The sequence below is a fragment of the Monodelphis domestica genome, chromosome 1 (genome assembly GCF_027887165.1).
Source record: "Monodelphis domestica isolate mMonDom1 chromosome 1, mMonDom1.pri, whole genome shotgun sequence".
NCBI lineage: Eukaryota > Metazoa > Chordata > Mammalia > Didelphimorphia > Didelphidae > Monodelphis > Monodelphis domestica.
The window spans coordinates 724,723,759-724,744,423 of NC_077227.1; the positions used below are offsets into that span (position 1 = coordinate 724,723,759).

The 20,665-nt window shown below is 41.7% G+C and overlaps 2 protein-coding genes across 6 annotated transcripts in view; one reads left to right on the forward strand and one right to left on the reverse strand.

The window, feature by feature from the left end:
- Positions 1-5,159, forward strand: part of REEP1 (receptor accessory protein 1) — a 137,326-nt gene extending 132,167 nt beyond the window's left edge. For all 5 annotated transcript variants that reach the window (XM_056813233.1, XM_007477724.3, XM_056813217.1 and 2 more), the window contains one exon: positions 1,920-5,159. In XM_056813233.1, the coding sequence (XP_056669211.1) occupies positions 1,920-1,930 (11 nt within the window). In that variant the 3' untranslated portion in view covers positions 1,931-5,159. The remainder of the gene's footprint in view (positions 1-1,919) is intronic.
- A 4,439-nt stretch (positions 5,160-9,598) lies between these two features.
- Positions 9,599-19,446, reverse strand: MRPL35 (mitochondrial ribosomal protein L35). Its single transcript, XM_001379453.3, has 4 exons — positions 19,324-19,446; positions 15,296-15,485; positions 12,737-12,881; positions 9,599-9,929 (listed from the first exon to the last, which is right to left on the reverse strand). Exons 1-4 carry the CDS (start codon positions 19,358-19,360, stop codon positions 9,741-9,743), a joined length of 561 nt encoding a protein of 186 aa, XP_001379490.1. The 5' UTR covers positions 19,361-19,446; the 3' UTR covers positions 9,599-9,740.
- Positions 19,447-20,665: the final 1,219 nt, after the last annotated feature.

Consider the following 20,665-nt stretch of genomic DNA (forward strand, 5'->3'; position numbering starts at 1 on the left):
TTCCTTCTTAGACTCAATACTGTATATTGATGATTCCAAGGCAGAAGGGTGGTAAGGGCTGGACAATCAGGGTTAAGTGACTTGCCCAGGGTCAAACAGTCAGCAAGTGTCTGAGGCCAGATTTGAGCCTAGGACCTCCCATCTCTAAACCTAGAACTCTATCTGCTGAGCCATCGCGCTGCCCCTAGGCCAACTTCTTGGGACATCACCCAACACTTCCCTGGAGAAAGAGACCTAGTAACTGGTGACCCTGCAGAGGAACCCCTAGGGAGGGCTAGGGGAGTCTGGGGCTAGCTGGTAGTGGAGACACGAGGTGCACTCCATGGAAAGGACATGCTTTCTGCAAGGCAAGATGCCATCCTGGCTATAACAGCACAAATCCAAAGGCAAGCAGGAAAAAGATTTGTCTTGAATTACAAAGCCTAACTTGGGTATGTATACCTGGGAACCTTAGGATGGAAGGAAGACCTACATCAAGAAGAAAAGGCTATTTCCAGTGAAACTGGCTTCTCTCCATGCTGGCAAGACTCTCTTTGAGAAAGGGATGGCATTTCTGTTCTATGGCCATAAACACATTAGGTACCCTTCATTTAACCCATTTCTCAGTTTACTTATCCATAAAATGAGGATAATAATAGTACCTACCTACCAGAGTTGTTGTAAGGATCAAATGAGATAATATTGGGACAGCTAGGCAGCTCAGTAGATTTAGTCACACCTAGAAACACACTTCCTAGCTGTGTGACCCTGGGCAAGTCACTTAATCCCCATTGCCTAGCCCTTACCACTCTTCTGCCTTGGAGCCAGTATATAGTACTGATTTTAAGACCTGTTTGCTAGCAAAGAGACCCACACACTGGGGCAGCTGGGTAGCTCAGTGTATTGAGAGCCAAGCCTAGAGACGGGAGGTCCTAGGTTCAAATCTGGCCTCAGCCACTTCCTAGCTGTGTAACCCTGGGCAAGTCACTTGACCCCCATTGCCTAGCCCTTACCACTCTTCTGCCTTGGAGCCAATATACAATATTGACTCCAAGACGGAAGGTAAGGGTTTAAAAAAAAAAAAAGAGACCCACACACTGCCCCACCAGGAATGCCAATGAGAGACTATGCTGCTTCCTAGCCAGGAGAAGACAAACTTCTCTGATCTATAACTTATTCCCCTGGTGGTGTCACTTTTTCTGGATCTCCCTGGTTGGACAGACCAATCATCCCAATGTTAGGAATCATGTGGGGCAAGAGGCAAGCATCTTTCAGGATGCCAGGGAGCCACAAGGTGTGTCCTCCTTGTATAGACAAGCCTCAGGGCTAGGGGGTGAGACCCAAATGGATTTTCAAAACTTTCCTTTTAAAGAGGGGAGCAGATTGATGTTAAATTCACAGACTAGATGACCCGGGAGGGCCCTTCCAACTCAGATTTTGTGATTCCACAAATGCATTGTCTTTGTCTCCCACAGAAGCTGAAAGGCAGCTTTAATCCTGAGACTCACAGATGGTGGTTCCCTTGGAAGTATCATTTTTTGTTTTATTTTGTTTTGTTTGGGGGGGTTGAAGCTACAATTTCATCAATGAAAGGAATTTCCCCATGTATAGACTCCCTTCGCAGATGCAGCCCAGCCACTCTTAAATCCTGCAGAGTTGCCTGGTGATTTGCCCAGGAACATAGAGTCAGAATGTGCTAGAAGTGGAACTGAAAACTTGGTTTTTCCTAGTTCTGAGGCCAGCCTTCACTGTCTATTCCGCCATGTTGCATTTTATTCCCTTGATTATTACTCTTGCTTGGATCTTCAATTTACTATGTGAAAGGAATTCCATGGTGTAGAAACTTCCTCCACCAGTGTGCAATCAATCATTTCATGACCTTGAATAAAATGAAGTGATTTTATATGTGTACATTTATTTATTTTTGGCCTTCCCAACAGGCACCGCCTAGGACCCTTCGTTCTCGCTTCAGGAAGAAATGTACCTCATCCCCTGCCACTGAAACCATGTGAGTGAGACGAGCCAACAGCACCGGGATCCACAGAACGCCTCTTCTCTGCCTTAAAGAGCTATTTACTTAATAACCTAGAAATCTGGGAGCTGGGTGTGCTTTGAGTGGGCAGCATTGTACTCATGGCCTTCTCTCTCTCCTCTTCCTCTTTTTTTTTTTAAAGTAATTTTCCCAGAGGAAGGAGCTATGGGGTGGGATAGCAGGGGTGGCCTTTAAGTCCCCTGAAGCTGGTAGTTTCCACAGCTCAATTGTCATCAACTTGACCGAAGAACATCATTGGGGAAATCACCTCTGCTGTCAGATACAGAAATGTTTGGGGTGTAAGTTTGTAATGTATCCGTTGTTTACCTAGTTTTTAATCTCCATAAATGCAAACGATAGCAATTAAAAATATCTCCTCTCCTTGATAAGAATACTTTGGATCATCATGTATTTTATATTTTATGATATTTTTTTGGTTAAAATAAACAGGCTTGCAGGGGCCATCATAGTTCTTTAAAGAGACTGAATAAAAAAAGGAGGGCGGGGTTGGTTTGTTCTTTTTTTAAAGCAACAAACCCATTGAAATTTTTGTTCCCATACAGAATTTGTAAAAGCTTCCAGGTAACCCAAGTGGGAATCTGGCAAGTATTTCACTACATGAGTAAGGACAGAAAAAAATAGAGAGATGGAATGAGAGATCTGGTGATCACCCCTCTCTGCCAAGTTTTTCTTTTCCATTCCCAGTGAGCCGAGATGTAAGAGAGAGCTGAACACCAGGCAATTAAGGGTTTAAGGAGACCTGGTCTATGCATTGAATTCAGAGCCAGGAACCCTTGTATCTTGGTTGGGACCTTGACATTTCTGCTTGATGTAACCATAGGCAGGACCCTTAACCCTGCAAAGCTTCCTGGGGATGCACCTGCCTCTCAGGGATGTAAGATTGCCTCATGCACAGAACAAGCTTAGTGGATGAAAAGATCCAGGTCATGATTCCCCATCATCTTCCCTACAGCTAGCCATGCTGAAACCATCCTCACCAGACAGAGATGGGAGGGGTGGGGGAAGGCAATTGTCAGTGTGAAACTTGGGCCACAAGAGCTCACGAAATCAGTGTCATGTGAAAAGAGGTGCTTGAATCCTCTTTTTGACTTTTAAGAGAGGTTTTCCAATACATCCTAGACACACTTTTGCTTATCTGTGAAGATGAGAACCAGAAAGACTTGGGGAAGAGTTCTGGTGGCAAAACTTCCTCCTAGAAAACACGATTACATCCGGCTTTCCACTGAATTCTAAGGGTTGCTCTTCTCTGCCCATGGTGGCTTGTAAGAGATGCTTCTTATGAACTCGCCCCATGGGATAAGAGTGAAGTCCAGACTCACTGTATAGAATTAAGAGCATCATCTTTTTTTCCAACAAAAGAGGAAAACTTGGGTTAACTTTCATTTTAGTAAGTGTTAGGGTAGTGTGTTTTCATCCCTAGAATAGGGAAGAAGAGGGAGAAGCTGTAGGTCTTGAGTATTTGTGCTTTGGAGATGTAAATGTATTCTGCATGCAGTGTTCACAAATCAATTAATCAATCACTTAGCTCTGATGATTGTGTTGGCCCTTAAATTGTCTCGTAGGCTAGGAAACAAGTGTATGTACCACATAAGACTTGTTGTCAACTGAAATATATAACCAGGCTCTATTCAAGATTGTTCCACTGTTAACCTAGTTAAGCTGCAGCAGGGGGTCTAGGCAGATGGTCAATTGGCTGGATTTTAGCAGGATCAGAAATGTTTGTCATTGAAGTTGGCTTGCCAGTGTCTGACCCCTGGCTCCATTATTTTATAGAATCCTAAAAAAAAAAATTTAAAAAGCACTTCCAAATGAGTTAAGAGAAAACCCTGAGCACTACTGGTTTTCTAAAGAAGAACAATGAGTATTTTCCCTTGCCACAATACTTCCACATCTTACTGGAAAGGAACATGATTTCCCTCAAATGTACCAAGCAAGTTATCAATAGAAACTCTTAATGCTTTAGAAAGACATTTACCTTTTAGGTAGCAACTAGGAAATATTCAGAAGTATTGAATGTGCCCAGAAAAAAAAAAAAAAAAACTTTGAGGGGCCCAGCTTGCATGCTTAAGTTATGCAGGGTTTTTTTTTTCTTTTGCAAAAAAACAAAAAACAAACAAAAAAAATTTAGCAGAAATTAAAATCCTATTGTGAGCAAGCTTTTTTTCCTCACTATTATGCAACAGGAAATTTTGACAAGTAGAAGCTGACAAATTTGCACTCAATTATGCCAAAAAAAAAAGTTTGAAGAACTCTCTTATATGCTGTATTACTATTCATTCTAGTAAAAAAAATAATAAAAGGTGTCCAAGCTGCTGTCTTAATGTAAACTTGACGATTTCAAATTTCCTTCAAGTGTTAATATGGGAGTTGGTTTCTCTCTCAGACATTCACTGTACAACTGAGAAGTTTTCCTATCTCTGGCAAAATGTGTATTTATCCAATAAGCTGTATATTTGTGTATAGACTGACATGAAATGTGAATGCCTCCAAATGTACACTTAGAGATGTGCTCTGTCAATGAGATAATACAGTGTTTTTAATTTGCTGAATTACAGACAGGTTGTTTACAAAATACTAGCTCAAAGGTCTGTAACGATTATGTATTGACTTATATTTTTTCATCGCCCTTGGGCTCATGTATTTGGTCGGGGTTGGGGGTGGGTGGGGAGAGGGCAGTGGTCTAATCCTTATAAAATTGGAGAGGTAGTCCAGTACGGCTCCGTCCTGGCTTCTGCTGGTCTTTGAAATGTGTTTTTTACACTGTAAAGTGTCCTTGTCCTTGTGATAGAATGCTGGTCAACCACAACTGTGGTTTCTATCTTTCGGGTACCCACTGCTCTGTACCTAGCACAGTATTTGAAATGGTAAAGGACACTCGCTAGTCATACTCTCACAATTCACCCTTGGAGAAACAGCTGATAAATTAAGGATCGTAACTGTGCATATTTATGATAGTTGACTTCTTGTAACCAGTGTAGACAAATCTGTCATAGAATAGTAGTAGACCAAACAACACCCAGGAGTGACGTCCATGACAGTATTCCAAAGGTCAAAGTTCTGCTGTTTTGTTCTTCGTCTTGCTTGATATATTCATCTTGAATAAAGTCTTAACCTTTTCTTTAAAAAACACAATAGTTCGTCTTGATGGTGGGAATGAGAGAAAGATGAATTTTTTCTTTTTTATTCTGATGTGTCTGGATGGTGGGAAGGGGTCAACATCCCACAGTTTGGCCACTAGGTAGCTGAATTACTTAACAGAATTCCTCTAAAAATGGGTTAATAACGGTACTTTTGTAACAGCTTACAAAGTGATTTCTTTGCTCATTCCTTCCTTTTCCCATTTCTAAATAAGGCTGACCCTATGGAGAAAATGAGGTGACAGAAGGAAAAATGCTTGGAAAACCAAGTAACACCAGACATATGCCAAAGGAAAAGGACCCTTTTGGAACGAGGCAGGGAAATGGGAAAAAGAGGGAATAAGTGTTTTATATGGGTAATGGGATTATCCTCATTTTACAGTAAAGGAAAATGGGGCAAACAGAGGTTAAGTGAGGTGTCCAGAGCCACCCAGCTAGTAAGAATCTGAGGCTAAGTTTGAACTGAGGTCTTCCTGACTCCAGGCCCTGTGATCTATCCACCATGCCACCTAGTTACATGTCGATACAGACAGTTCTTTAAGTTTATCATATTTTTAAAAGTCCCTACCTAAATGTATTTAAATGCTCAAATACCTTAGAGATGAAAATCTAAGAAATTCTGAATGTCAGTCATTAAAGAATTGAATTACCCACTAAAAAATGATATGTACTAGGTGATATAATAGGGATAGAGTGCCAATTTGTAATTAGGAAGACCTAAGTTAAAATCTGGCCTCAGATACTTCCTAGTTCTGTAACTTTGGGCAAGTCACCTAATCTGTAAAATGAGAGAACTGAACTCTGGTCTATAGGGTCCCTTCAAGTTCTAGATCTATGACTCGGTTTTTGTTTTTGTAAAAACCTTACCTTACATGTTAGAATCAATACTATGTATTGGTTCTAAGACAGAAGAGGGGTAAGGGCTAAACAATGAGGGTTAAATGACTTACCCTGCGTCACACAGCTAGGAAGTGTCTGAGGCCAAATTTGAATCCAGAACTTCCTGTCTCCTGGTCTGGCTCTCAATCTACTGAGTCTCCTAGCTGCCCCCTATGGTTTATTTTTAAAATCTAGCACGTCACATTAAGTTTCCTCAGAAGGATACAAATAGGATAACATCCTTGCCTGTACTTCTGAACTATGATATTTTTTCATCCACTAATTATGTAATTATTGGACAGTTAAGTGGCACAGTGGATAGAGTGCCAGGCACAGAGTCAGGAGGATTCATCTTCCTGAATTCAAATCTGGCCTTAGACACTTCTAAGATGTGTGACCCTGGATAAATCATTTAATTCTGCTTGCCTCAGTTTCCTCATCTGTCAAATGAGCTGAAGAAGGAAATGGCAAACCACTCCAGTATCTTTGCTAAGAAAACCCCAACCGAAGTCACAAAGGGTTGGACACAGCTAAAAAAACTAAACAATTAATTTATCTCCCCAGTCCATAGCAATACCGTGAAGTAGGAGTATGTTTGGACTATTTTTTCAAGGCAGATGGATGACTCAGCAGATAGTGTACTGGGCCTAGAGTAAGGAAGACCTTAGTTCAAATTCACCATCAGGCACTTACTACCTGTGTGGCCCTGGGCATGTCCTTAACACTGCTGGTCTCAAGTTTCCTCATCTGTAAAATAAGTTGGAGAAAGAAATGGCAAACTGCTCCAGTATCTTTGCCAAGAAAACCCAAATGAGATTGAACAAAACTAAAATGATTGCAAACATTTTCCTTAAAATCTGCTAGTAAATTCCCATTTTCCCTGATGTCAATTGTTCTTGCAATCTTATTGGAAGTTGTGGAATTTTTGTATTTTTAATAATCAGTTTGAAAATTCACTGAAATTTGTCGTTTTTAGCAGCAAAATCATATGATGAAAGTATTTCCAAATATCCAGTATCAAAAAAAAACCCCAAAACTCTATAGCAGCAAATTCTTTTGAAAACAAGTTCCTTGCTCACTCCTGAAAAATACCACTTTTACCTTGAGAGGACAAATTGTGATTATTTTTCTCTGTTAGGAAGCATATGCCTGACAGCCCCTGTCATGACAGAAAAGATCAGCAAATGTGGAACACTTGTCTTTTTTGGAAAAGAAAAACACTTACCTCCAATTCAACAATGATTAAGCACTTGCCGCAAGAGAACCAGGAAATTTGTGATACACCAAAGATTTTCATGATTATTCCCTAGTTTTTTACATGGGCAGATGGTTGCTTGGCCTGTGACTACAAGCCAGAATTCTCATTTTTTTTAGCAATCGGAGTGTATGCCTTGTAAAGTACAACTGATAATTATTAATTGGTCAATTAGTTAGCTCCATGCAGCTAGCCAAGCAGGAAAATTTCAGTACTGAAAACTGAATCCGTTCCAAAGAAAATGAAACCTGGGAGGGTGTAATTCTTACTCAGCAGCTATTTCCTTGGCACACAGAGCTGGTGGAGAAGGGGGCTGAAGATATGGAAGTTTTCTCAACATGACCTGCACAGCAGGCAGGGAAGAGGAGCTGGGCGAGCCCCATGTGCCAAGTGGTTATAATCACACCAAACAACTGACATCTAGTTTAGGAAGGGAAGCTGGAAGCTTGAAGAAGAGTTAGCATTAGTAGTGGGAGAGGGGAGACAGGAAAAATGCTCCTTGGACAATAATGGGTAAAGGAGGTGATGGGCCTGTGTTTGAGACACACACTATGTCTGATTATCATGGGGAGAGTGGGATGTTAACTTATCCTTTCATTGGTTGGTCTACATAACTGTGGTTCTCATGAGCAATTTTTCACTTTGCCTTATTCTGAATCAGACAGAAAACAAAGTACTCCTAAAGTCCCTCTTATTGAACCTCTGTCAGTGGGAAATATGGTAGAGAAGACATAAGGGAAATTGTGGAGTGGTGGTTATTCAGAAGTACGATGAACTGAAAATATTTAAGAAACCAAAAACTAGATGCTCATCCATCCACTTGACCCAACCACACCTCAAATCTTGATTCTCATCCCAATTTAAAATAGTTGTCATTAAAAAATAAATAAATAAAATAAAATAGTTGTCATTGAACAAATGAAAATAAGTCCTGTCCAAGCTCAACCTTTTGGATTGAGAAGAGTGATCCTCAACTGATAATATATCCTTTTCACTGTGTAACCCTTAGTTTGAAGGAACTGTCTGTCCCAGCCTAACCTTCCATGTAGTTTCAGTCTAGAATATACCAACATAGTGCTAGTCTTCCTGTTTTAGCAATATTGACTTGCCTGAGGCCTCTCCATCCAGCTCTGTTCCTGGGTGATAAGGAGATCCCTCCTTACCCCTGCCACACCCCCTGCTATTCTACTTCAAACAATAACTCCTCACAGCAAGTTCTCCCTAATCTGGTAAGAGAAATTCCCACTCACTCAGCAAGTATTTATTGATGATCATCTGCTAGGTACCTGCCCCAAACATGTACATGCTACTCCTTCATCATTCACCCTAACTGGTGCACTATATCACAGGGGAAATGAGTAGAATTCTCTTCTAAAGAATGTGAGGAGAAAATGGATGGCATTAAGCTCACAATGCTTTTCTGCTTTGGTGGATCCATAAAAATGTGCTCCATTCTCTAAATGGTAATGGAGAATCCTATTCAAACAGTGGTTTCTTTCACACTTCTCTCCCTCCATAATCCTGTCCAGTGTAGTCTGACAAAAAGCTAAGTAAAATGGAGCAAAGTCAATATTGTTTATCCAAAGTCACAGGGCTTTTTGTACCAGATGGAGCACCAAAGTATTTCCCCAGCTCCTCAGGTGGGTGCCCTATTGATCTTTAATGAGAAGAATTTAAAATTCAGCTTGTCTAACACTTGTGCCTCCTTTTCCTCCTGATCTGAATGAACAAAGTCACATTTAAAGAGAAAGCTTAGTTTCGTTGTCTGGAAAAAATTAAAGGCAACTAATATGGTCTTTTAACCCCTGCCTTTCCAAGCTTACTGCACATCATCTGCATGCACTCTACCTGACAATCAAACTGGCCTTAAAGTACACTGCACCCAATATTCCACCTCTTCTCTCGATGCTTCTGCCCAGGCTATGCTCTTGGTCTGGAATGCTTTTCCTCCCCCACTCTGTAAAAGAATCCCTTCTTTTCTTCCTTCAGAGCTCAGCTCAAAGGCCCAGCATCCAGAGGAAGCTTATCCTCATATCATCTGTTAAATTTCTGAGTACATGTTGCTTTTCCTAATAAGAATCCAAGCCTTGTGAAGGCAGAGCCTTTTTGTCCCATCTTTAAACCCTCGGTGCCTAGCATGTAGCAGCAGGACCTTACTAAATGATTACTGAAGGAAAGACTATATAGAATGACCTGTTGTTAATAAGAAGGTGAATCTACCCTATGTACTTAACATATATAATTTCTTCTAGAGCTTTTTCTCTTCACAAACTACAATATAATAATAAACAGACATTTGTTAATAGGTATGATTTATTCTGGTGTTTTGTACTGTTGCTATTTAAACCATTTGCCTTCTTCACCTCTGCATGGAGATGAAAAGATCTACTCACGACGGGAGAGTCCAGACAGGCCTGCATAAGCATCCTGGTCAGGTCTACACTCTGAGGTTTGTGCGATCGTGGTATTTCTGAAAGGGGTCATCAATGTACCAGTTCCGCCTCTTCCAGAAAGAAGTTGTCATTTTGTTGAGCAGTTTGCTCTGTGTTTTGTTACAGAACACCTGTTCTCTCAGGCGTTTTCTCCGTGCAGGCTTCTTCTTCCACAGCCTCTTCTTATAACCAGCCTGTGAAGAAAGCACAGAAAGGCATTCAAGGGTGCTGCCTGCATGGACACCCAGAATTTCTTTTTTTTATCTCTGCAGTTTTCCAATAATTAGGGAGTCCTCTCCATTAGTCAAACTAATCTTTATAGGAAAACATATCTTAAGCTTCAAATGGTAAAAGGGAATCAAGACTGAAATTTCCTTAAAATTCAAGGTAGTTTTGCCAAATTCTAACTATTTATCAACTACTTCAATGTATGAGGGACAAGGACACAGATCCAAAGACACTCTGAACGCAATTTGTGATGACGAGGGATAGCGTTTCTCCAAACTAAGTCCAAGAGGTCAAATACAGCTAGGCTCAAAATGAGCGCTCAAGTCATTTCCTGACCCAAATAGGGAATCATCAATCAACTTAAAAATAATTTCCATTGGGACTCAATACTCTGCCCAGCAGTCTATGGAGTTCTCATGGTGAAACCCTGCATCAAGATGGAGAGCCAATAAACCTCTCCAATATCACCATCCCAAACCTGGCAATTGTCCCCAAATTCAATTAAATGAATGTGTTCAATAGCCCTTGAGATGCCAGCACCAGGCAGTGGTGTTGGTCTCAAAGAGGGTGGTCTACTGCCCTCAAACTCTGCCTGAAATAGTAATGCAAAATCAATGTCCGACTTCCAAGAACTTTTATACTAAATGATGAAAAAAATAAATTAGGGCCAAGTTGTGCTGGTTCATGCAAGCCTTCATTCCCAGAGGCTCCTAACAAGAGGTGAATAAATTAAATCGTGTTGAATGCATTCAAAGCTTGCCTCTTACCAATGACAAGTCCTTTTGTAAAGAACCTATAGCAGTAAAGGGAATAGGTTCTCTAGTTACTCTCCTTCCTAAATGTGGACTTCTATACAAAGGGTTGATTTCTTAGAGTAGGTTTCACCCTATGTAAGTGGAGGTCAGGAAAGGAAAGAGAATTAAGGTAACCAGTGATTAATGAATTCACATTTCTATATTGCTCTACAGTTCCCATTCAATTCACAAACACGTATTAAGAGCCTACACATGCAATACACTGGGGATACAATGAGAGTGACAACATGTCTGTATAGAGCTAGGTAAATACAAAATATATACAAAGTAATGCAAGATAATGTCAAGACAATAAAACAAATAAACAAACTAACAGGAAGGAGGAGGAGGGGAGAATCAGGGGAGGAAGAAGCAATTAGATTCCAGATCTGGAGGCAGGAGAGGAGGATGCAATCATGGCAGAGACAGAATCTGACCATCAGTATCAGTCTCTTTTCTTGCTCTACTAATTCCTGGGTAAACACAACCTCATTTATTTCATCCAGGAAGCTTTTCCCAACTTGGGCTGGTCTGACCCTTCTTTTTTTTTTTAACCTTTACCTTCCGTCTTGGAGTCAATATTGTGTATTGGCTCCAAGGCAGAAGAGTGGTAAGGGCTAGGCAATGGGGGTCAAGTGACTTGCCCAGGGTCACACAGCTGGGAAGTGTCTGAGGCCAGATTTGAACCTAGGAACTCCAGTCTCTAGGCCTGGCTCTCAATCCACTGAGCTACCCAGCTGCCCCCCTGACCCTTCTTAAGACATCCTGGAAGCCAACTTCCTATTCTGGGGCTCCCCATATGATGCCAAACTTAAGAGGGGACACCACTCAGCTATAGCCCCAAAGCAGCTCAGAATGCCCAAGCTCAAGCAATCCTGCAGCCTCAGCCTCTCCAGCAGGCAGCCAGGGCTTCAGATGTGTGCCACAGTTCATGTATTCTTCAAGGCAGAAAAAACAATGTTCCTTTGGATTCATTACTTGGCTCATCCTGTACTAAAGGCAAGGCTGCAGAGGATCCTCCAGCAACATAGACAGAAGGTGCATGTGTGTACATGTATGTCTACATGCTAGTATGCACACACATGCAGACCCTGCCTATCGGATAAAGCACCAACTATCCCTCATGAGAAAAACCATGAAATCAGAAATGTGGCCTAAACAGAATGCTATGCCCACGGAACTAGTGTCAATAATGGTCTCTGCAGGAGCTCATGGACAAAGCCTACGTGTATTTGTCATACATGGCTCTGCCTGGCCAGGGTCAAAGATCCTCCTCCAAGAGATGGATCAATGATGACACACTCACAACCGCTCTATGTCAGGGAAGAGCTGTGGCAGGACTGGAGGAGGCAGGAGCCACCTTCCAGGGCAGCTCTGGAAGTTTGCACCTAACCTCTCTAATGAGAGGATCTAAGTCTTCTTTAAAATGTTTATCTGTAGTGCCTGACACCATACTGTGCACAGTCAACATTTATTAAATATGCTTGGAGGAATATACAATTAAAACAACCCCCAGACTCAAAAGGAATTTTTGCCCAGTCATAACAGAAAGAGAACCTTGTTATCATTAGAAAACAGTAGTCCAAAGAGGATAGAACACCAGGCCTGGAATCAGGAAGACCTGGATTCAAATCTGGCCTTAGAAACTTCCCAACTGTATGAGTCTGAGCAAATAATTTAATCCCAATTGCCTAGCCCTTGACACTCTTCTGATCTTAACTGATACTTAGAATTAATTTAAAAAGAAAAAAAGCAGTAGTCCTATACAAAAGGGCCCTGGCTCTGGGGTTTGAAGACCTGAGGTATTCTCAATGTGACTTTAGGCAAGTACCTTCAGCAAGGCTGGAGGGTTTGGGCCAGAGGGCATCCTGGATCCTTTCTGGCTCTCCATCAAAGGTCACTGAACTAAGACTCACTTTGTTCAGGTAGACCTAGTCTGACTGTGTTTTTCTACATATGGTAGGAAAAGGAACACTCACCTTTTTCCTCACCCAAAGACCACAGTGGAGGCGGAGAAACCTATAGAGGACGGCCTTTACCGATTTCCGTTTTCCTTTTCTCAGGCTACAGTATGTTAGGGTTCGGACTGGTGGTTGTAGGAGAGTTGGCAGCAAAGGGTTTACACTAAAATATTAAAGAAAACAAACTTTCAACCAACTGTACCAGCATTTCAACTTACTAGATAAGCAAATATGTTATTCTACACCAAGAAAGCAGTATATCAGTGCAATAAATTGATATGAAAGCTAACTCTCAACCTTTTTGTTCTTTTCTGTAAAATAAAGGGCTTAGGTAAACTAGAAATGCTTCCTTTATGTTCCCAAATCCTGCACTCGACAACATGTACCATTCCTAAAGCAAGGTGGAAATGGCAAAAATGGATGAACGGAGCAATTTCTTCTGGTGTTCCAGCCATAAAGACTACTTGTCCTAGATCAATAAGCAAGTAGCCATTAGCAGGCCTAGCAGAGATCAGAAACTTGGTGCCAAGACCAAGAGGGCTGTAATAGAAGTGACTAGCAACTAGTCAGATATCTGGGGCATGCTTTCTGATGAAAGCAGAAATGCTGTTAAACTCCTGACAAGTTTTAATAATAGCATTCTTCAAAAGGTAAAGGGCCTTAGGATGGACACTGTCCTTTTAGATCTGGTTCTGATCAATAAGGTAGAAACAGTTGCTTAAATAAAAATGATGGGAACTTTTTGAAGAAATGATCACTCCATCTTAAGAGTACATCATAGAAAGAACAGCTAAGTGGCTCAGGAGATAAGAATGTCAAACCTAGAGATGAGAAGTCCTGGGTTCAGATCTGACCTCAGATACTTCCTAGCTGTGTGACCCTGGGCAAGTTTTCTTTTAACTGCCATTGCTTAGCCCTTGCCACTCTTCTGACTTGGAACTAATACTTAGTATCAATTTTAAGACAGAGGAGAAGGGTTTTCTTGTTGTTTTTTTTAAAAAGAGTACATGATTTTAAAAAAAGAAAAAAAATTGGGAATAACATACTAGATCCCAAGAGTGCATATCTAAAAGGGTTCAGAAAAAAAGTTAAAAAGGACTGCATGGACTAAAATTCTATAAGGGAAGTAAGCGTAAGGAGGAAAAGTTCTTAAAAATGGAATGCTTAAGGCACAATTTCAATGAGGAAGAGCTCTATGAAGAGAGCAGTCATTATTTAGCAAACTCATCAATTTATTATCTTTTAATAAAAGACATATGGAAAATAGAAAAAGACAGGCAAGGAAAAATGAAAAGCAAAAACCCCTAAAGACCAAAGGGGCTTTTCTGAAGCTCTGATAGGGTAAGAGGAAGGTCCACAGGGGAAGACATCATTGCTCAAACAGAACTATTTGACTGTTTTTGTTTCTATTTAAGGAAAATGATCTTTACACTTGGGAGAAAATAAAAAGCATTAACAAAAAGTTGAGACTAAAATAAATGAGAGATTGTTGACTTTCTGGTCAATGCTGTCTGAAGTTCCAGAGGACTCAAGCTGGGTCAAGAATACTGATTTTTAACAAAGGAAATGGGGTAAGATCTTCATAAGCCAGACTGCTGAATCTGACTTCAATTCCTGGCAAAATTCTAAACCATACTATGAAAGGGACAGTGGGCAAGCAATAAGCATTCATTTAGAAAAGGAAGCAATGATCACTCAGAATAAGCGTGGCTTCAAAAAGAGACATGTCAGATGGACCAGGTTTGATGCCTTTTGGCATCAAAAGGTATCAGAAGAAATGAATTGGTTAAAAACAACAACAAAGGAACAAACAAAATAAGCATGCCAGACCAACCTCACCTTTTTCTTTGACGGGATTATTGAACTGGTACCAAAAAATGGTTTGGCAATGGAAATGTGATTTTAAAGAAAGCATCTGAAAAATTATTAGACAGCGAGACCTGTCCCAAGTTGACATCCATCCATTAATGACTACTTGGGAGTCTAGTCATTCCAACCCATTTGGTTCAACTATTTACATCTCCACTTGAGTAGAATACTAGCTAGTCCAAAATAGTTCCAGCTTATTCACAAGAATTCATGAAATAATTTTTCAGTTGCTTTCTTGAAAATCAGCCACTGTGTAAAAGTAGAATAGTTTTACTAGAAGGGCAGTAGGATCCCTATTACTAGAAACTTTCCCCTAGAGGTTAAAAAACCAATCATAAGGGATATTAAAGAGGCAACTCTATTTAGAGGCAGAAAATATACATAGGTCAATCTAGCTGACCTTTCATTTTGGCCACCAGTCTTGAAGAAGGCACACAACATATATTATAACCACTGGGCTTAGATTGCTGGCATTCGCTATGTGGCAACAATTGCCCCAATACCAAGGTTGTCATCTGTGCTTGCTGGTTGATAACTTCCCACTTCCATATGCAGGATGAAAAGGTCCCAAATAATGCAATGCAGATAGTAATAAAGAAAAACCATTACGTGTTCCCACACTAATTTTTTAAAATTATCTTCTCTTTTAGAATTTTACTCATCTGATTTAATCACTGATTGACTAATATTAACTGAAATAGTCTGTACCTATTAAGAATTGTTGAGGGATGCCCATATCTCAAATTTCTAACAGGTGGAACTAGTCTGGCAGCAGGAGATATAAGTGGTGCTTGAATATAGCTGAAATGTCGTCCCGACAGCGTGGAAACCAGACGCAAAGTGTTAGAGCAGTTTTGGAAGGTTGATGAAACCAAAATATTGAGCGGTCGAATGATTCCTGTGAATAGAAAGAAAAAGACAGGTGATTTATAGTATGTGGAGGGCAGCTGAGTAGCACAGTGGATTGAGAGCCAGGTCTAGAGATGGGAGGTCCTAGGTTCAAATCTGGTCTTAGACACTTCCCAGCTGTGTGACCCTGGGCAAGTCACTTAATCCCCATTGCCTACCCCTTACTACTTTTCTGCCTTAGAACCAATACACAGTATTGATTGTAAGGTGGAAGGTAAGGGTTTTTTTAAAAAGAGATAGTATATGAAAGGTATGAAATTAAACAATAACTCAAAGTTACCAAGTATCACACAAATGCAAAGTATTCAAACATTTATCAGACATTTAAGAATTCTTCCTTTACCTAGCTAGCACTGTGGAGGATACACAACATGTGTGAAACCACTAGTCTCACACAGCGTACAACCAACCTTGGAAAAGGAGCACAATATGCCCTAATGGATATGTCTAAGGATAAAACAAGGAAAGACTTTCAAAGGAAGAAATGCAAACTACCAACAACCACATGCCAGAATGCTGCAAAGTGCTAACAATAATAAGAGAAATATGAATTCCAAACTCCAGCTTTCATCTCCCACCTACCAGACTGGAAAAGATGATGAAACTCAAGAGACAGCCATGGTTGGAAGGGCTGTGACTAGATATGCATACACTGCTGATGGAATTGTTTATGACTTACTCTGGAAAATGTGAGATTTAAAATGGTTGAGGTCTTAAACTGTAGTGATTAAAATAGTGGAAGATATAAATTGTGATAGATATAAGAGAGGGTGAGTAAATTTGACCGCAGAAATATGTTTCACTACAGTGTCTTGGGTTTAAAATCAAATATAAGATGGTCCCCAGGGAAATAGTCCCAATTATTCAAATACCCAAGTCAATTGGGTTTTATAGAGATTTTAATTAACAATACAATGAGTAATCAAAGAAAGAGAGAGAAAGAAAGGAATAAGTATGAAGGGCCTCAAGCCAATATGGCCTAGACCTGAGCCTTAAAAGAGAAATCAGTCAGTTTTTTAACACTCACCATAAGATCTGTCTAAGTAAGGGTGTCTAATGACACCAGGCCAGCAGCATCTCAGCTGCTTTCACCAGCTCCCTCCTCCATCTGAATGTTTCAGAATCAGTCTCCTCAGAATGAGTCTCTCCAATCTGAATGTTTCAGAATGACTTCCCAGCTCTTCCCTGAGCTCTTATTTTTAAGGGCAAAATCTTCTCTGTCACCTCCCCTAAGTCCTTACATCTACCAATCACTGTCGATGTTTCTAAAGGACCGCCCATTCTTAGTCCACACCTAAGAAGGTGTGGATTTTTGAGTAATTCACACCAGGAAAGCTCTGAGTTAAGTTTTCCAGTTCTTTGTTCCTTGTAAATTCACAAGTTGCTTGACCTTTATAGGTACTTAGCTTAAGAAAAGTATGGGTTTAAGTACTTTTCATTGTTCAGAAAAGAGTTTACAACTTTATCTTCCCCTAGGGCAGACCCAAGTAGGTAAAGTAGAATTCTCACATTCCTGCTTTAAGTAGAGTTCACTGCCCAAATGGGGAATGGTCTTAATCCAATCTTATAGAGTAGGGTCTGGGAAATTTTAAGGTTTACAAAAACCATTTGGAACTTGATTCTCTAAAATCAAGAATTGATTCTCTAAAAGCCCTCACTAACTGAACACAATGGCACTATCACCAATGGACATCTCTCCAGGGAGCTTGAAGAGAAAGGCTCATGATAATCACACTAGCTGGTGTTTTGAGAGAGCTATAGTTTAGTTTTCAAAGCCATGACAAATATCATCTCATCCTCACAACTCTGGGAAGGAGGTGTTATCATTATACAGTTTTATTGTTGCAAAGAACTAAAAACAAAATGAGTCCCCATCATCTGGGGAATGGCTAAACTAACTGTGGTTTGTAAACATCATGGATTATGCCCAGTATCGAAGAGATAATGAATATAAAGAATTACGAGAAACTTAGGAAGTCAAAAGAACAATTTACACATCTGTAATATTCTAAAGGAGAATACCACTATTAACACAAGTGGAATGAGTCATCTGTTGTCAGACATGGCCAATGGTTTGGTTTGGTTTGCTGAACTATTCCTCTAATTAATCAACAAGAATGTACAATGAATCTGCTATATGCCAGATACAAAAGATACACACAAAAAAGTAAAAAGAGTCCCTGCCCTCAAGAAACTTATATTCTATTTTGGGTAAACAAAATAGACACACATAAGTATATACAAAAGAAATACAAAGGGGTAGCCTTTGAGTGAAGCTAAGAATTCCAAATTCTGGAGGTTAGAAGAGGATGCTCCAGATATGGGGAATAGTCTAGTCAAAGGTATGGAGACTAGAATGTCACATAGGAGGGACAGTAAGAAGGAAGGTTTGCTGGACTTCATGAAGGGAAGTAATGTATATTCAGCCTAGAAAGATAAATTGGAGACAAGAAAGGAGGAATATAAGCAATTACTACACACCGACTACATGCTAGGCATTGTGCTAAATGTGGGGAATAATTTTTAAAATGACAAAACAGTCCTATCTCTCAAAAAGGTCACAGTCCAAGAGGGAGAACACACAAACAACAATGTACAATTCTGTATAAGCCATCAGGAGGATACATTTGTCAATAGAATGAAAGCACTAGACTTTTTAAAAGCCCTTACTTTCTATCCTAGAACAATTCTAAGGCAGAAAGACGAAAGCTGGGCAACTGGAATTAAATGACTTGCCCAGGAACATTGTTAGGAAGTGTCTGAGGCCAGAATTGAACCCAGGTCCTCCAGACTGAGGCCTGACCTTTTATCCACTGTGCCACATAGCTGTACCCCCACTCCCCACACACATTTTTGGAAAATATTGGTATTAAGGGGAATTGGGAAAGGCATCTTGCAGAAGGTGGTTTTTTAACTGAGACTCGAAAGGCAGAGTCCAATTATGAAGGCCTTTAAATGACCCAAAGAGGAATTTCTACTTGAGGAGTACTGGAGAGGTCTCATAAAGTGTATTAAACCCTGGGCTTAGAGTTAGGATGACCAGAGTTCAAATCTCATTCCAGGACCCTTAATACCTATGTGACCTTGGGGAAAGTCACTTAAACTCTCTGTGCCTTCCTTCCCGTCTTCACTCTCGCAGTCGCCTACTTCTGACCTCACCTCTCTCAGTGCTTCTAGCTGGCCCTCTTCCGTCTCCTGTCCCTTCTAAGGTCTGTCCCTCAACCCCCCGCCAATGTTGCCAAAGGGTGGCAGATATGGGCCCTCCTCCCCCCATCGCGGGATAAACAATCATTTTCACTGACAGTCTCCCCTGTTTCTGAGGTGTTCGACTCTCAGCGGCTCCAAGACCTCCAGCAGAGTGGGGGTCACTCACTTGAGGCCACTGGGGCCTTCGAGTGACCAGAGACTTAAGGGAGCAGCAGGTATGGGAGGGTCTCCAACAGACCCGGGTTCCCCGCCGGGCTCTGGCTGGGCGCTTCCTGTCCGCTCTTGCCTCGGTTTCTTCACCTATAAAACAGGGATCTCTAATTCCTGACACTTCCTATCTTTCTGGGCTTTTCTAGGGACGTTTCCAAGAGAAGACTAAATCTCGCCTCTCTCTTGTCCGTTCCCCTTCCACCAACCCCCCCACCCCCTTAAAACGCTGGAGGTTGGGAAGGAGACGGAGCCGGTGAAAAGGGCACAGAGGGGAGGAGGGGCCGGGACAAGGACTCCGGTTCCTGGGAAAGCAGGGTGACCTTCGGGCGTTCCAGAGCCCCACCCATGCTGCCCGCTCCCACCTCAACCATCGGGCCCGATCACCCCAGGGGCCGAGGTTTCTCACCGACCTGCAGCAACCCGTGCTGCCAAGACGGCCGCCGCCATCTTCACGACTACGGAGGCCTCTTAGGACCAAAAACATCGCGGGGCGGGGAGAGGGGCGGAGCCTGTGGTGTCGGAGGGGGGAGGAGAGGGGAGGGAAAGGTGGATTAGAGGAAGAGAAAAGGGGAGGGGAGAAGAGTAGAAAGGAGAAGTGAGATGAAGAGGATCAAAGAGACTGGAAAAAAGAAAGGGCCTTTAGAGGCCACCCCGGCCAGCATTTGGAGCAGAGGAAACTGAAGCTGTCCCAGTGCAGGACATCAGTTAGTCGCCGAGCCTGAATCAGTGGGCCCTTTCTGCTGCCCCACACAAGGGGGTACGAAGCCACATCCATCCTTCGGAGTTCTTTTTTTGAATTTGCCTTGAGGGAATAAGCTCTTAGGATCATGATTGGACTCCATAGCCTTTTTTTTTTTTAAACCCTTACCTTCCGTCTTGAATTGACTCCAAGGCAGAAGAGTGGTAAGGGCTAGGCAATGGGGGTCAAGTGACTTGGCCAGGGTCACACCTGGGACATATCTGAGGCCAGATTTGAACCTAGGACCTCCCGTCTCTAGGGCTAGCTCTCAATCCACTGAGCTACCCAGCTGCCCCCTCCATAGCCTTTTAAAGGCTGCTGCTGATCTCCCTGGACCCCGTGCCTAATTTATGGATTATGAAAGAACCTGAGGCCCAGAGACACTAAACAGCTCGCTCTGGGGGACTTTCTGGACTTTCCAACTCCAGGTCCAATTCTCTCTGCTGGGCCATACTGTTTTATTAGTCCTGAGGCTGAAGCTGTGTTCTAGAAGCTCTTGAGCTAAGAGAAGAAGGAGCAGAAGAGGCAACAAATACCCATAGAGTTGGTCGGGTTTTTGGAACAGTTTTAGACAAACTACTGTCTAGCCAGGCCTTCTGAGAGAAGCTACAATCCACTGGAAATCAAGGAAGAGAGGCTGTTTACTTGGTGATTTGGAATTTGTATCGGGGGCACTCCTGAGAATTTTGGAGAGGCTAATGCCATGGGGCTGGGTTGTTACAAGCTCACTCAGGTTGTAGGAGAATCAGGTAGCTTTCATCAGGCAGGACAGTCATAGAGTTCTAGTTTTCATTTCCGGGAGCTCTGGAAAGAATTGGAACCAAATCTTATTAATGTTGTTTCCTTGCTGTCCCCCATGCCTATGCTTGATTCTTGCTTCTCCACTCCAAGAGACTCTAATTAGCTTCAGACCTGGGAGACTGACTTGTCAAGAGGTCAGCCAACCTTTCTGCAGCTCTTTACATCCCCACCTTAGAGCCCCAGAAAGAGCTACTCAGTGCTTGGACTCTTAT